This window comes from Microcebus murinus, chromosome 11 (genome assembly GCF_040939455.1).
Source record: "Microcebus murinus isolate Inina chromosome 11, M.murinus_Inina_mat1.0, whole genome shotgun sequence".
Lineage (NCBI taxonomy): Eukaryota > Metazoa > Chordata > Mammalia > Primates > Cheirogaleidae > Microcebus > Microcebus murinus.
The window spans coordinates 47,731,941-47,747,540 of record NC_134114.1 but is presented as its reverse complement, the minus strand read 5'-3'; the positions used below and the strand labels follow the sequence as shown (position 1 = coordinate 47,747,540).

Here is a 15,600-nt window from a genome sequence, read left to right as displayed (position 1 = left end):
TTCTCTTGTGTCTCCTATCTTCATTAATGATACCAACATGTCACTCAGTGGTAGAGCCTACAGGTATTTGGGACCTCATTTTTTTAAAGGCTTTTTTCCTAACTGCTTAACAAATGTTATCAGTTTATTTCTTGATATAACTAACTCTATTTGCCAGTCTATTCACCTATAATCCTACCAATAAAGACTTGGCTGACTCCAGACAGAGAATGGCCCAATCCTCCCCTCACATGCCATACTATCACTTAATTGTTTAAACCTACTGTTGTGAAAACTTTCTAGCTAGTTAATTCCATCCTGTAATCTTACTCCCAAACACTTCTTTTGTACCTCTCTGCCTTGTTATGCAGTAAACAAACTGCCCTACATCTCAAACTTCTAAACATTTTCCTTGACTTCCTCAGATAATGAAAGTGGTAACTCTACTTTTCCCCAAAGCCTGAAATACAAGTGGCTTGTTCTTCCACACTTCATTCACCCTAGGAGGTAGGGGTAGCACTAACAATGCCATGAGATCATTACTTCTCTATCCTCAGATTTAAACTTCTGTTCCTTTGAGGCATAGATCTCTTACTTCTATACTTTCATTTCCTTTCCTATTATCCACTGACTTCCTGCCTCATTTACGCCAAATCTTTCCACAGTCAAGGGTATTCAACAAATATAAAATATACAAGACATAGTTATATTCTTGGCTTCTTAGTGGATGAGGAATGTGTTGGAAGGAGAAAATAAGCCCTCTTAGATGTGCATATCAAAATTATCTGGAAGGCTTTTAAAAACTAATCACCCTGAAAATGCTCTAAAATTAACTGTCATAATCATTGCACAACTCTGAATACACTAAAAACCATTGAACTCTTCACTTTAAAAAGAGTGACTAGTATGGCATGTGAATTATATTTCAATAAAGGTGTTATAAGAAAACTGTTATTTATGAGGCACAAGGACAGAAAAAGGGGTTGAGAACTATTCATCCAGCCTCTCAGGTTCCTAAACACCTAACTTCAGTGATCTTTTTTATTTGAGACAGAGTCTCACTCTGTTGCCTGGGCTAGAGTGCTGTGGCATCAGCCTAGCTCACAGCAACCTCAAACTCCTGGGCTCAAGCAATCCTACTGCCTCAGCCTCTTGAGTAGCTGGGACTACAGGCATGTGCCACCATGCCCGGCTAATTTTTTTTATATATATATTTTTAGTTGTCCAGCTAATTTCTTTCTATTTTTTTTAGTAGAGACAGGGTCTCACTCTTGCTCAGGCTGGTTTCAAACTTCTGAGCTGAAATGATGCACCTGCCTTGGTCTCCCAGAGTGCTAGGATTGCAGACGTGAGCCACCATGTCCGCCCCTCAGTGATCTTTTTATTTTTTCTATTTTTTTTCCTGCCTCCCTCCTTCCCTCTTCAGTGATCTTTAATTACTAAAAAAATCACTTGTAAATATCCTTCCTTCCTCTGAAACCTAAAACTATTCATTCAACAAATATCTACTAAGAGCCTTTTATACTGCAAACACTATGATAGGCACTGTGTATAGAGGGTGAGCTAAACATGTATCCTTACTGACTTTGTAGAGTTTACAGTATATGAGAGCAACAATATAGGTCCATTGCCATACAGTGTAATTACAAGGTAGACAGGGTATAGGGAGCTAAAACAATGTAGAGAAGGAGGAATTCACTTATCACAATCTTAAATGATTAGCTAAGCATTCCTGAAAGATGAGGAAAAGATAAATCAGGTAAGAAAGAGAAGGAAGAACGTTTCAAGAGAGCAGAAACCATCTGAGGAAATGAGAATGAAGGTATAAGGTATAGAAATGAAGCCACAGGATGAGAAGGGTCTGGAGGCATATGATATAATGAAAAAAAAAATCATGAAAAGGTTTTAAGTAGGTTAACACTAGGATCAGATTAAAGGATCACGAGTTGCAATGTGGTTCAGAATGGAATTAGGGTGATAAGGGATCAGAAGTGGTGGCAATACAGGAGGCAGAGACCTGTTAGGAAGCTATCTTAATAATAAAGTCAGCACTGTTCCATAGAACTATAATGTAAGATGAAAATGAGAACCACAGATTATTTGTAATTTTCTACTACCCACATATTTTAAAAGGCCCAAAAGATGAAATTTTGATAATGTATTCAATTTAACCTTATATATTCAAAATATAATTTTAACATGTAATCCAAAATAAAAATTATGAATGTGGGCTGGGCACAGTGACTCATGCCTATAATCCTAGCAAGCTAGGAGGCTGAAGTGGGAGGATTACCTGAGCTCAGGAGTTTGAGACCAGCCTAAACAAGAGCAAGACAACGTTTCTACCAAAAATACAAAAATTAGCCAGGTGGGGTGACACACGCCTGCAGTCCCAGTTACTCAGGAGGCTGAGGCAGGAGGATTCCTTGAGCCCAGGGGTTTGAGGTTGCAGTGAGCTATGATCACACCACTGCACTCTACTTGAGGTGACAAAGTGAGACTCTTGTCTCCAAAAAAATAAATAAATAAAAAATTCATGAATGTGATAATTTACATTCTGTGCTTATATTAAGATTACAGAAATCAGTATGCATTTTATACTTATACCACCATCTCAGTTTGGACCAGTCACATGACATTAGTGGCAACTGTGCTAGACAGTGCAGGTCTAAGTGAAAGATGATGGTGGACAGTATTTAAGGAAGTGGCAGTAGGGATTAATCAAAGCACAAACATCTCAGATGTTTATGTTAAGATTCCGCAGTGTGTGGCAATCAATTGGACTGAAGTATAGGACAACATAGTAGCTAGGGGTTATATTCCCAGGTCTCTGCCTACATCAAGAACTCTTTATTGAGTTAGGGAACCCAGGGGAAAAAATATCTGGAACAGACAATGGTACACTCAATTTTAGGCTGGTTGAATCTGAGGCATCTATGCAGCAATGTTAAGTAGGCATTGAGCTATATGAATGTGAAGTTTAAGCAGGAGAGTAGGGATTAAGACAATGACAGGAATAAAGGGGATGTAGACACTAATTTTCAGAGAAAGTATGAAGAAACTAAAGCAAAGCCTAGAGCATTATGAAGAACACCAAAAATAAGACACCGGCAGAAGAAATATGTCTGAAAAGGAGACTCAGGAGTAGTCAGTCAAAAGGACAACCAGCAGAGTATGGTAATACAGACACCATGAAGCTCTCTCACTCCCACAATACTCACCAAAACTGTGATTCCTAACCACTTGGTTGAGTTTATGATAAATATAAACAAACAAAAGGTTGCTAGTCCCTTGACCTTTTGACATTCTCATTATTTGCTCCTGTCTTTGATTCCCTTTCTGTACCATGATTACCTTTCTGTACCATATCTCATTTCAAACACTTTCTTGGCAATAACCAAGACCTCCTTGCTGCATTGTCCTTTTCTTACACCCGGCTTGAGAAAACTGCAACTCAGAATCATTCCAATTGTGCGCTTTTTCCATATAACACAACTGAGCAAAACAGTATCACCACAATCTATGTAGTGACATTAATAGTACTTCAGTTGGGCTCTCAATGTTGCCTGAAAAATCATTCTACATTACCTAAATTGTATTCTGACGATATCATCTTTAGCCCTCCCTCTTTCACATTCAGATCCAAATTCCCTCCAAGAGGGTAAGAATTCCTGTCACAGCTCTTAATTTCATCAGTTTCCAATTCAGTTATCCATCTCTCTTTCATATTCTTAATCTTATTCTCCACACAGCTTCTTTCCAACAGCCTGTAAACACGCTCTCTAATATTAAAGGTCCCTGCTTACCCTACCGCTGATGACCAATTTCTTTTTCTTTTTTTTTTGAATCAGAGTCTCGCTTTGTTGCTCGAGCTAGAGTGCCATGGCGTCAGCCCAGCTCACAGCAACCTCAAACTCCTGGGCTCAAGTGATCCTCCTGCCTCAGCCTCCCAAGTGGCTGAGACTACAGGTGCAAGCCACTGTGCCCAGCCTACCAATTTCTTTATGGACCACTTTTTTTCCTTCTCATTTGACCTCCTTAAAAACTAATCAACATCATGTGGCTCCATTCTATTATCTATTTGTTACCTAAACTGCTTCAATCTGGCTTTTTTTATTTTTGAAATTAAAAAATTCCCATTTGCCAGGAATGGCCTGTCCCTCTCCTGGCACCTGGGCTTAAGGCCCAGGAGAGCGTGATGTCACCACTTCAATAAGGCCTTCAATCAGGCTTTCGACATATACCTCTACGATTACTTTAGCTAGTCAATTTAAGCTGGCAATTTAAATGTAAGTTGCCAAATATAATGGATGTTTTCAGATTTCACCTGAACTGACTTCTCAACAGCATTTATTCTATTAACAACTTCTTCCTTCAGGCCACTGTCTTCTCCCTTAACTTGAAACCAACATCGTCCATTTCTTCTTCTACCTCTATTGCTCTTCTTTTTAAGCTTATTAATCCACCTGCCACTTAAATATCAGTATTCCTCAGGATTCATCCATCCCTAAAATTTATAAAATTACTTTATATAATCCCTTTTGTGAAACAATAAAAGCTGTGAAAGCACTGCCTAGAAAAAGTTAAGATAATAGACTGAACACAAATCTGTATCTCTTCTTATGCCACAATAAAGGCAAGAAACTTTATGAATAAGTAAGAAGAATAAATCTATAATAATACTGGAAAAAAGGAAATGATGCCTTCAGGAGGAATTCTGAGGTTAGAAATTAAAAGAATGGAGAAATTCAAGAACACAGAAACTACAGCCTAAAACAAAGTCAGGGGGTTCATGGCCACCAGCCAGTTATATACATACATACTTGGATTTATCAAAAGTTCTTCTAACTCAACATGCTTAAACTGGAGCTTAAAATCTTCCCATAAAGATACTTCTTTAACTTCTAGTTCCCTTTCTTGGTTATGGTAGTAACATCCACCTAGTCACTTGAAGCTGATTCTCTGACATTCAGTTTTGTTTTTTCTCTTGTTTCACATACATGTATTCTTCTATGTTCTACTGATGTCATCTTTTAAATAATTCCTTAAAAATACATGCTCTTCCCTGGCCCTATTATCATTACTTTAGTTCAAGGCAACATTTTCCATTGCCCAGTGTATGACAATATTCTCCAATTCAGTCTCCGTTACCTACCTTCAGGTTTGGCACTAACTCTTGCTAAATCCATCTTTCACAATGCAGCCAAAAAGGTTCTTCTAAAATATCAATATGATCATTCTCTTTGCCTGTTCAAATGTTAAGCTGGTTCTCATATACTATATGTATCACGAGAATCACTTCTTCCTCTTATACTCACAGCAGATATGAATAATTGATCATGACTAGAATGACCAAATGCCCAATTTGCTTGGGACAGACACATTTTACACATGTTGTTTTCAAATAATTATCAGTGGAGCTCCTTTCACTCCCCAAAAGTGTCCTATCAGGGACAATAAATTACACAACCACCTTAGTCACAATTTTCCACTGAGCTTGAATTTCATCTCAGAATATTCAACACAATTTTCAGGAAGCCACTAATAATTGATCAGAGTAGACATGCAAGATTAAAAAAAATCTTGATTTGCCTTCCTTAAAATATAATACAAATTCCTTTGCATAGCATACATGATCCTCCATGAACTGGTCTGTCTGCCTCTGTGGCCTGATTTCCTACCTCTTCTACCTCACAGGTTATGGCCAGTCTAAATGACTGCTTATAGAGTTTAGAAATATACTAGGCTGCTTCACTCCTAAATGCTCGTGTTATTCCTTCTAAACGGAACACTGGTCCCCTTTATTTAAACTCTATTCCTCTTTGAGAGGTAATTAAGGCATTGCAGGCATTTCCTCCTTTGGAAAACTTGCCTTTACATCCCTCAGTTATCTTCCTCATCTCTGATCCTGAAGCCTAGTCCTATTAAGTCTTTTACCACGGTATATTAAAATGACTTTCTAAATATCATTATTTGTCCCAACTTAGACCCCCTGGCACAAAGCAATTGTTCAATTAATGGTTCTTGAGGATCACAAAGTGAATGAAGGAATAAATTATTGTTGCTCATGCCTTCAGAAGCTCATGAAAACTATGTAATTGTATGTACTGTTCTAAATAGTAAAGCAATTTATTTTCATAATTCATAATCAAGCTTGTCTGCATGCGTTCTCCCCTACCCTTTGTTCTTTTACAGCAAAATCACTGCTTTACACAGTAAGGGAAAATTTTTTTAGCTATGTCTGCTTTACTAAATATTCTATCAAACTTAGAGGAACAAAGACCCCCACTATATAATTTTTATTTTAAAATAATTAGTGGGGAGTTGGGAGAGAAATAAAGAACACTACACATACGAACAATTTGTAATAGGTACTTGACAATTCACTAAAATGAACCACCCAGCATAATTTTCTGGTATTAATTTATCCACAAAAGTGCTACTGTACTAATAAAGTTAGTCTGCGAGTTCCTTAAGATCAGGAACTATGTCTCATTCATATTGTAGTTAATAATTGGCGTAAGACAGGGCCCAGAAAATGTTTTCTGAATCTATTTGCAAAATTTTAAATAAAGTTTCAAACTTAAAATATTCAATTAAGAGAAATCAGTTCCACATATAACAATATAGTAATCACTTGTATTAAAGTTCTAATAAAAGCAAATATACCAATTTAATATTTTCTTTCTGAATTTGCAAAATATCACAGTCTGATTCATAACCATGAAGTGACATCAAATTAAGGCTTTTAGGATATTAATGAGTTAGGTAAGAAAGGGGCCCCAGTTCAAACATTTGGAGAATCCTGAAATACAGATAAGTAGATTTCTTTATAGTATAGCAGTATCTCTGGGTCATTAATATAATGCAAAAGAGGGATATAATATAGTTTCCCAAGCAAATTTGGCTGTGGAATTTATGACTATCACATGAGACCAGTGTATATAAACATGGGAAAATACAGCTCTGTGTAAATTATTATAAGGTTCTGCTAAACATCAAATAGTAAACATTGATCTTTTTAAAAAGATCAAAAAATGAAGAGAATTATATATGTATGCCCTTTAGTTAAAAAAGTTTACCAGGAACCCCTGCACACTGTTGGTGGGAATGTAAATTAGTACAGCCATTTTGGAAAACAATAGGGAGGTTCCTCAAAACATTAAAAATAGAACTACTATATGATCTAGCAATCTCACTAGATATATAACCAAATGAAACGAAATCAGTATGTTGAAGAGATAACTGTACTCTCATGTTCATTGCAACAGAATTCACAATAGCCAATATATAGAATCTAGCTAAGTGTCCATCAATGGGTAAATGAATAAAGAAACACACACATGCACACAAACACAGGAATACCATTCAGCTTTAAAAAGGAAATTTTGTCATTTGCAACAACATGGATAAACCTGGAGGATACTCTATTAAGTGAAATAAGCAGAAACAGAAAGACAAATATTGCATGATCTCACTTTATGTGGAATCTAAAAAAGACAAACTCATAGAAACAGAGTTAAATGGTGGCTAACAGGAGCTGGTAAGGAAAGGGCAGGATGGGGTGTGGATTGGGATATACTGGTCAAAGTGTACAAAATTTCAGTTAGAGCCGGGCGCGGTGGCTCACGCCTGTAATCCTAGCACTCTGGGAGGCTGAGGCGGGCGGATTGCTCGAGGTCAGGAGTTCGAAACCAGCCTGAGCAAGAGCGAGACCCCGTCTCTACTATAAATAGAAAGAAATTAATTGGCCAACTAATGTATATATATATAAAATTAGCCGGGCATGGTGGTGCATGCCTGTAGTCCCAGCTACTCGGGAGGCTGAGGCAGCAGGATTGCTTGAGCCCAAGAGTTTGAGGTTGCTGTGAGCTAGGCTGACGCCACGGCACTCACTCTAGCCTGGGCAACAAGCGAGACTCTGTCTCAAAAAAAAAAAAAAAAAAAAAAAAAAAAAATTTCAGTTAGAAGGAATAATTCAAGAGATGTATTGTACAATATGGTGACTATAATTAACAATGTATTATATTCCTGAAATTGCTGAGAGAGTAGATTTTAAGTGTTCTTACCACAAAAAATGACAAGTACATATGATAATGTTACTTAAGTTAGGGAGTATTAAATCTGATTTCTTAACAATCTCTATTTTTATGGATTTAGAAGAAATTAGCCAAGCCCAACAGGGTCATTTATGAATCTATACCTAGTTTATAAAAATTATGTTTCTAAATATTTTAGACAATTTTCTTTATAACATATCTTAATAATACATTTTTACATGTGTACCAGCGTATAATTGGTTCTTAAATAACCCTATGTAAATCAGAGTGCACAATTATATAACACAATTGGAATTCTAGTAATTTATAAAATCAGAATGCCCACCTGATTATCTGAGAGCCACATAGCTGTCAACTGCTGTAGCTTTGTAAAGCTAAAGGGCAAATTCTTCAATCTGTAGGGAAAGAAAAACAAATTAAACTTTAAAATGAGAATTAAATCTAATGGCCTTCTGAACAATGATATATAACTGCATATGGAAATAGGATAAAAAGGAGAGAAAAGCCCAATATAGGTCTTTGTATAAAAACATAAGGCAAAATATTACCCAATTTTATAAAAGTTAATTTTAAAAATATAATTCTTTGGCTGGGTGCAGTAGCTCATGCCTGTAATCCTAGCCCTTTGGGAGGCTGAGGCAGGAGGATCACTTAAGCTCAGGAGTTTGAGGTTGCAGTGAGCTATGATGCCACTGCAATCTAATTGGGGCAACAGAGCACCACTCTTGTCTCCACAAAAAAATAAAAATAAAAAATTAATATATACATATAATTTTTGAATGGAATCAATTAGCTGGTAAAAAAGTGAATAATCTGATAAACTAAAAAAAAATCTGTTAAAAAATAACAGTTAACTATCTCTGCCTTAGAAAAAAGACAAGGACACATTAAACAATGTCTCATACAGTTGTATACTGTACAGCAGAGTTATTTGCATATAACCTATGCATATCCTCCTATATACTTTAAATCCTCTCTAGATTAATTATAATATCTATTAATAGTATAATTTACATAAGTGTTATGTAAATAGCTGTTATGCTGTATTGTTTAGGGAACAATGACAGGAAAAACATCTGCATGTGTTCAATACCAATGAAATTTTTTTTCTAAATATTTTTGATCCACAGTTGTTTGAATCCAGATGTGGAACCTATGGATACAGAGGGGTCAATTGTAATATAAATACTCATTGGAATGCTACTTTAAAATAGTATCCTATTTAAAACAATATATACATCAGCCTTGCTATCTTATGCCTAATTAGTCTTCTATATTGATCTTTCAAGGCAATTTTTGACAACCTAGTGCTCTAGTTTGGGGGTAGGAAGTACAGGCCAAAACAGGGATTTAATAAGAAAGCAGTGGTTCTTTTTAAATAAAATGGAAGTTAGAATATCATAACTAATAAAATAACTGAGTTTAAGTTAAAGCTTTACTTTACAAACTATGAGTCACCTTAAATCTGAGTCTTAAATTTCTCCCACATAAAATGGGAATACTTCTTGTATTTCATAGAGCTATTCTGAAGACTTCATATGATATTATGAAAGCAAAATGTACAAATGCTGTTTTATCATCATTAATATCTTTACCTCTGGAAAAGTATGGACATTCTGTTTTTAACTAAAACATCATTTCAACTTAGCAACCCTAGTGATCAATTTGCTTTGAACTTTGGCTTTGTTACCCAAGCTATGTGAGTGAGCACATAACCACATCTCTGCCCAAGAAAATATAAGCAAAAGATTAGATTCAAAAGTTGCTTTAACAGCAGTATTCAGGAAGACCTGACTTTAGGAATAAGAAATGGGTTGGAACTAGAGACCATTCTCCTAAGTAAAGTGTCGCAAGAACGGAAAAACAAATGCCACACGTACTCGCTATTAAACTGGAATTAACCGATCAGCACTCATGAGCACATACAGAATTAAAACTCAGTGGAAATCAAGCAGGTGGGAGGGAAGAAAAGGGGATGGGTAAAATCACACCTAACAGGTAAAATATACACTATCTGGGTGATATAGGCACACTTATAATTTTGACTTAAGTTGTATAAAAGCAATCCATGTAACCAAAACATTTGTACCCCTGTAAAATTCTCAAATAAAAAAAGAAATGTTACTTGAAGGAGAAAATAAAAGTTGTATAGCTAAGTCAATCCAAAATGAACAGTAACAACCACTTATGATAAATTAACATCAGATAAAATTTGATCACCCTATTTAAAGAAAAATAAATATATACAGTTAGTCTTCACTTAACATTGTCAATAGGTTCTTGAAAACTGTCATTTTTCTGTGAAATAATGTATAATGAAACCGATTATTTTTCTCATCAATGTTATAAGGAAACAACATTAATCAAGAATCTGCCATATGAAGTTTTGCTTAAAGTCAGTTTCCAAGAACCTGTTGATGATATTCTGTAAGGACTTACAGTATACATGAAAAGAGAAATAAGCCTTAGCTATTTTATCACATATCAAATGAAACTTTAATTTTATTTAATCAAACCAATCGATGAATACAGTATTACAAACCTATTGTCACTTAAATTAATGACTTTTAATTTTTGCATATCACCCATTTCCTCTGGAAGTGTCTCAAGTTTATTAGAATGGAGAAACAGCACAGTTATATTTTTCCAGCTTCCAATCTGAAAGAGAAGTATAAACTGGGGATCAAAAATTTGGCCTATGGTTGATCAACATATGAATAATATTTTTAAAAGTTATAAAAAATACTCTTCATAGTTATAAAAGAAATAAAGATTAGACTTTCTACTTTTATTTATTAATTTTCATGTAAAAAGGAAAGTACTTAGGAAGCTCTTTTTTTTTTTTAATAAGCCTTACTTTCCTCAAAGGAACCTCTTCTAAATTAACAGAGCTAGTTAATTCAGAAAATAAATAGCTTAATAAATTATTTTAGAAAGAAAATAAGTGAAGCCACAATGGATGGCTATAATAGCGATAATTAGAAAAAGATGAAGATAAAAATCCAAAACAAATTTAAAATACAGTACCTCTGCGGGTAACTGTTGTAAGTAATTATGATCTGCAGCAAAGGTTCTAATGTTAGTAAGCTGCCCAATAGATGAAGGCAAAGCTTCAACTTCATTGAAACTACAATCCAGTTCTTCTATTGATGTTAACCTTAAATAAAAAAAGAAAATAAACATTAAAAATAAGTTTTTCTATATATAATCCAAAATTTAAGAACATGTGAACATTTGAATTTGACTTTTGACGAACGTAGTGAAACTTTCACAAAGCTAAACCCCACCAATAACAAATAGGTCTTACTATTATAAACATACCTAACCTGTATACTAATTATTTATTTAAATATTTGTGGAATCTCCTTTATGTGTCATTTATGCTAAACCCTGAAAATATTTAATATATAAGGCATGCTAAACTAAAAGTAAAATTTTCAGGGGTCTAAACATTCATAGAAAACTTACCCTCCTATAGAGTCTGGTAGATACATTAATTGGTTTTCATCTATTTTAAGAGTTGTTACATTCTTCAATGAACCTGTTGGAGAAGAAATAATATATAATTTTCAGCTTAAACTAGAAGTCCACCAACATTCAATGTGAGACATATTACATTTGACAAGAATTAGAAAGAACTTTCCTAACTCACTTGATCTAAAAGAGACACCAACACCACCCTCAATCTCAACCCCAACACTATTTGCTTACCCTGTATTTTTGATTTTTCACCCATACCATCACTTAAAATAGTGTATATTTATTAGAATGTAATCTTCATGAGCAGGAACTCCCCCCGCTCCACTGGCAAGCATGTAGAATAAGAGAGTAGGAACTTTCTGTCCACATTATTCACTACTATAATCCTGCTCCTAAAAACAAAGTCAGGACACAGCAAAGACAGGCAATACATACTCACTGAATTAATGGATTAAAGAAATGTTAGCATGAAGGTAGTTTACAATAGGTGTATAACAAAATATTCTATGTATAGTAAATACTAAAACAAAAAAAAATCTTTTAATGTTAAAATTAAAAGAGTTGATTAGAGTAGAAACATAATGAATTTATAAAAAATGTAACCTTAGCTAAAACAACTATCTAATTCAATTGAGAAACATGTAAAAATGTTTTTAGTTTTTATATTAAAACATCATGAAGATGCCAAGATCGAAGTTCTTGGTACTTTCATCAAAATAATTCAATTATCTTGATATATCATCAAACGACTACATATAGACTCAGTAATGACAATTATAAATCTGTCAGGATTTGCTCAACTGGTCTGTTTTCTTGTCTGAGTGTCTATAATGAAGCAGGACTGGAAAAAGTTACCAAATAAGGGCTATGATCAAAAGTTAAACCGAATTTGAATAAATTAATTTGGTGGGTTTTTTTTTTTGAGACATAGTCTCACTCTATTACCCAGGCTAGAGTGCCATGGCGTCAGCCTAGCTCACAGCAACCTCAAACTCCTGGGATCAAGCAATCCTTCTGCCTCAGCCTCCCGAGTAGCTGGGACTACAGGCATGCGCCACCATGCCCGGCTAATTTTTTCTATATTTATTTTAGTTGGCCAATTAATTTCTTTCTATTTTTAGTAGAGACGGGGGGTCTCACTTTTGCTCAGGCTGGTTTTGAACTCCTGACCTTCAGCGATCTTCCCACCTCGGCCTCCCAGAGTGCTAGGATTACAGGCGTGAGCCACCACACCTGGCCTAACTATTTTTTTTTAAAGGGGGGAGGAGTGAGTTTCAATTTCTTTTTTTTTTTGAAACACAGACTCTCACTCTGTGGTCCTGGGTAGAGTGCAGTAGTGTCATCGTAGCTCACTGCAACCTCAAACTCCTGGGCTCAAGGGATCCTCCTGCCTCACCCTCCCAAGTAGCTGGGACTACAGGTATACCAGACATCCAGATAACTGTTCTATTTTTAGCAGAGACAGGGTCTCACTCTTCATCAGGCTGGTCTCAACTCCAAATTCCTGAGCTCAAGCAATCCTCCCACCTTGGACTCCCAGAGTGCTAGGAATACAGGTGTAAGCCACTGTACTTGGCCTAACTTCTTTTTAAGGAATTTAAATTTATTAGTTATAAAAATGAGATTTCCTAGACTAAATAAAAACATAGTAACCTCAACAAGGGAGTAAATTGTACAACTCATCACATCAGGAAAAATTCAACTAAGATCTGTTACTGTGGCAGTGCAATAAAATAACCTCCTAACAAATAAAATCTGAGATTATATGGAAGCCGTGAATTTACTTTAAAAGTTAATTACATGAATTTGAAAGCAATACAAACCAATAGTCTCAGGCAGTTGTTGAAGTGAATTGCTTGATAATAGGAGGTCTTGAAGGTTTTCACATGCTGAAATTCCTTCTTCAACCATTTCAATATTATTTTTGGAAACATCCAAATATGTGAGCTGTTTCAAACTACCAATAAACTATAAGTAAAAAAAGAAAATCTAATGACTCTGTCAATATTAAGTAATCTGCAAAAAGTAATAAACCTGATACCAAGTTTTAATTCAAAATTAAACGTTAATACAAGAAAGAGGACTCTCAAATTGTTTTTTAATTATTCATTTTTTTTAAGTGTCTTGCTCTGTCACCCAGGCTGGATCAAAGTTCACTGTAACCTCAAACTCACAGGCTCAAGGGATTGTCCTGCCTCAGTCTCCCAAGTAGCTACAACGTGTGAATCACCACACCAGCTAATTTTTATTTTTATTTTTTTTAATTTTTATACGGACAAGGTCTCACTATGTTGTCCAAGCTGGTTTCAAACTCCAGGCCTCAAGTGATCCTCCTGCCTGCCTCAGCCTCCCAAAGTGCTGGGATTACAGGTGTGAGCCACCACATCCAGCTCAAGTTGTTTTTTAAATGCCAGTAGAAATGTATTAAGCAATAAAGCTAAGAACTCCTACTAATTTTAGCCTAGCAGAGTGACAAAGGACATATATTTTTCTTTGGGAACTAGGCTGCCCATCACCTTCTGGTGATACAGCATACATGGAGATTCTTATAACTTCTTTAGAAATGGGAGTAAACAATTTGTCAGTCTGTCAAACAGAAAGTTCATGGAAAATATCATAGTTTATCCCTGGCAAACTGAATTAGGATATATTAGGTCATTAAATATGAAATGTCTGATTTTGAATCCAAAGTGTAGTTTATTATGTCTCAAACAAGCAGCAGTACAATTAATCAAAGTATGTACCTAAACTATCGACACAGTTTTGCCATCTTAAAGACAGCTTGTTTATGCCAGCAGAGAAGAGGCCTGGAGAGGGTGAGTGGCGATTAAATCACAAAAGGCATTTCCCAGAGCTTGTTGAGAACTGAATATTTTTCCTTGCAAGCAAGAAGTGGTCCAAAGCCTGGAAGAAGTAGTAGCCAGTTGGTGCAAGGTCTGGCAAATATGGTGGATGACAGAGAGTTTTCAAGTCCAGCCTCTGTAGTTTGAGCAGCACTGTTTGTGTGACATGTGGTTCAGCATTGTCTTGCAAGAGGACTGGCCTGTCTCTAGTGACCAGTCTTGGCTGCTTAATAGTAAGCATCCTCATCATTTCATCTATTGGCTGCAACAGACATTCCCTGTAATCGACTGACCAGGTTTCATGAAGTTGTAATGGATAATACCAGCTGCGCTGAACCACCAGACACTATTAGCTTTTTTTGACGAATATTCGGCACCGTGTTTTAGCACTTCATCTTTATCCAACCATTGTGCTGAATGCTTGTGACTGAATCCATTTTTCATCACATGAACCAATATGGTGTAGAAATGGTTTGGCTTTATGTCATGACAGCAAAGAAAGGCAAGCTTTGAGATGATTTCTCTTCTGATACTTGTTTAATTCATGTGTATAACCCATCTATCCAGCTTCTTTACCTTGCTGATTTGTTTCAAATGGCCCAATACTGTTGGAATAGTAACGTCAAAGCTTGCTGCTAATGCATGCAAATTGAGATAGATTAGCTTCTACTACAGCTTTCAGCTCATTGTTATCCACCTTGGTCTCAGGGCTCAGTTTCAAGATCAAAATTACCAGAACGGAACTTCTCAAACCATTGATTACTGTGCATTATTAGTCACATCTTTTCCAAACACTCTGTTGATATTTTGAATTGTCTGCCCTGCATTGGTTCTAAAATGGGACTCATGTTCGAAAATAACACAAATTTTTGACTTATCTATGGTTTCACAAAAATTGCTTTAAAAAAATTTGAAAGCTAATTGCCAGCCAAACCAGGCATTTGAAAAACTGAGGATGTACCTTCACAATAAAAGTAAAACAAGAAGTGTCAAAGTGAAATGTAAGAGATATCAACTGTGAAACTTAGTACTTAAGGAAATCGGACATTTCATACTTAGTAACCTAAATAGATTCAGTTGGTACTGGAAAGGACACATTCTACAGTATTAAAAAGAGACTATTTTGTAAAAGTTTATGGGAATTTTCAGAATTTAATCAAGAACGTGTTCATAGTAAAAAAATGTAATTTGCTCTTGTTTAATAAAGAATTAAATAATGATCCTTTTTGTTTTTTACT

At 35.5% G+C, this 15,600-nt stretch overlaps 1 protein-coding gene across 11 annotated transcripts in view; it reads right to left on the bottom strand.

Annotated features, from left to right (window-relative positions):
- The window catches only part of ERBIN (erbb2 interacting protein), a 138,166-nt gene that overhangs the window by 37,988 nt on the left and 84,578 nt on the right, over window positions 1-15,600 (bottom strand). For all 11 annotated transcript variants that reach the window (XM_020289998.2, XM_076008057.1, XM_076008058.1 and 8 more), the window contains 5 exons: window positions 13,343-13,487; window positions 11,508-11,580; window positions 11,067-11,196; window positions 10,582-10,697; window positions 8,365-8,434 (listed from right to left, as the gene is read on the bottom strand). In XM_020289998.2, coding sequence (XP_020145587.1) covers window positions 8,365-8,434; window positions 10,582-10,697; window positions 11,067-11,196; window positions 11,508-11,580; window positions 13,343-13,487 — 534 coding nt within the window. The remainder of the gene's footprint in view (window positions 1-8,364; window positions 8,435-10,581; window positions 10,698-11,066; window positions 11,197-11,507; window positions 11,581-13,342; window positions 13,488-15,600) is intronic.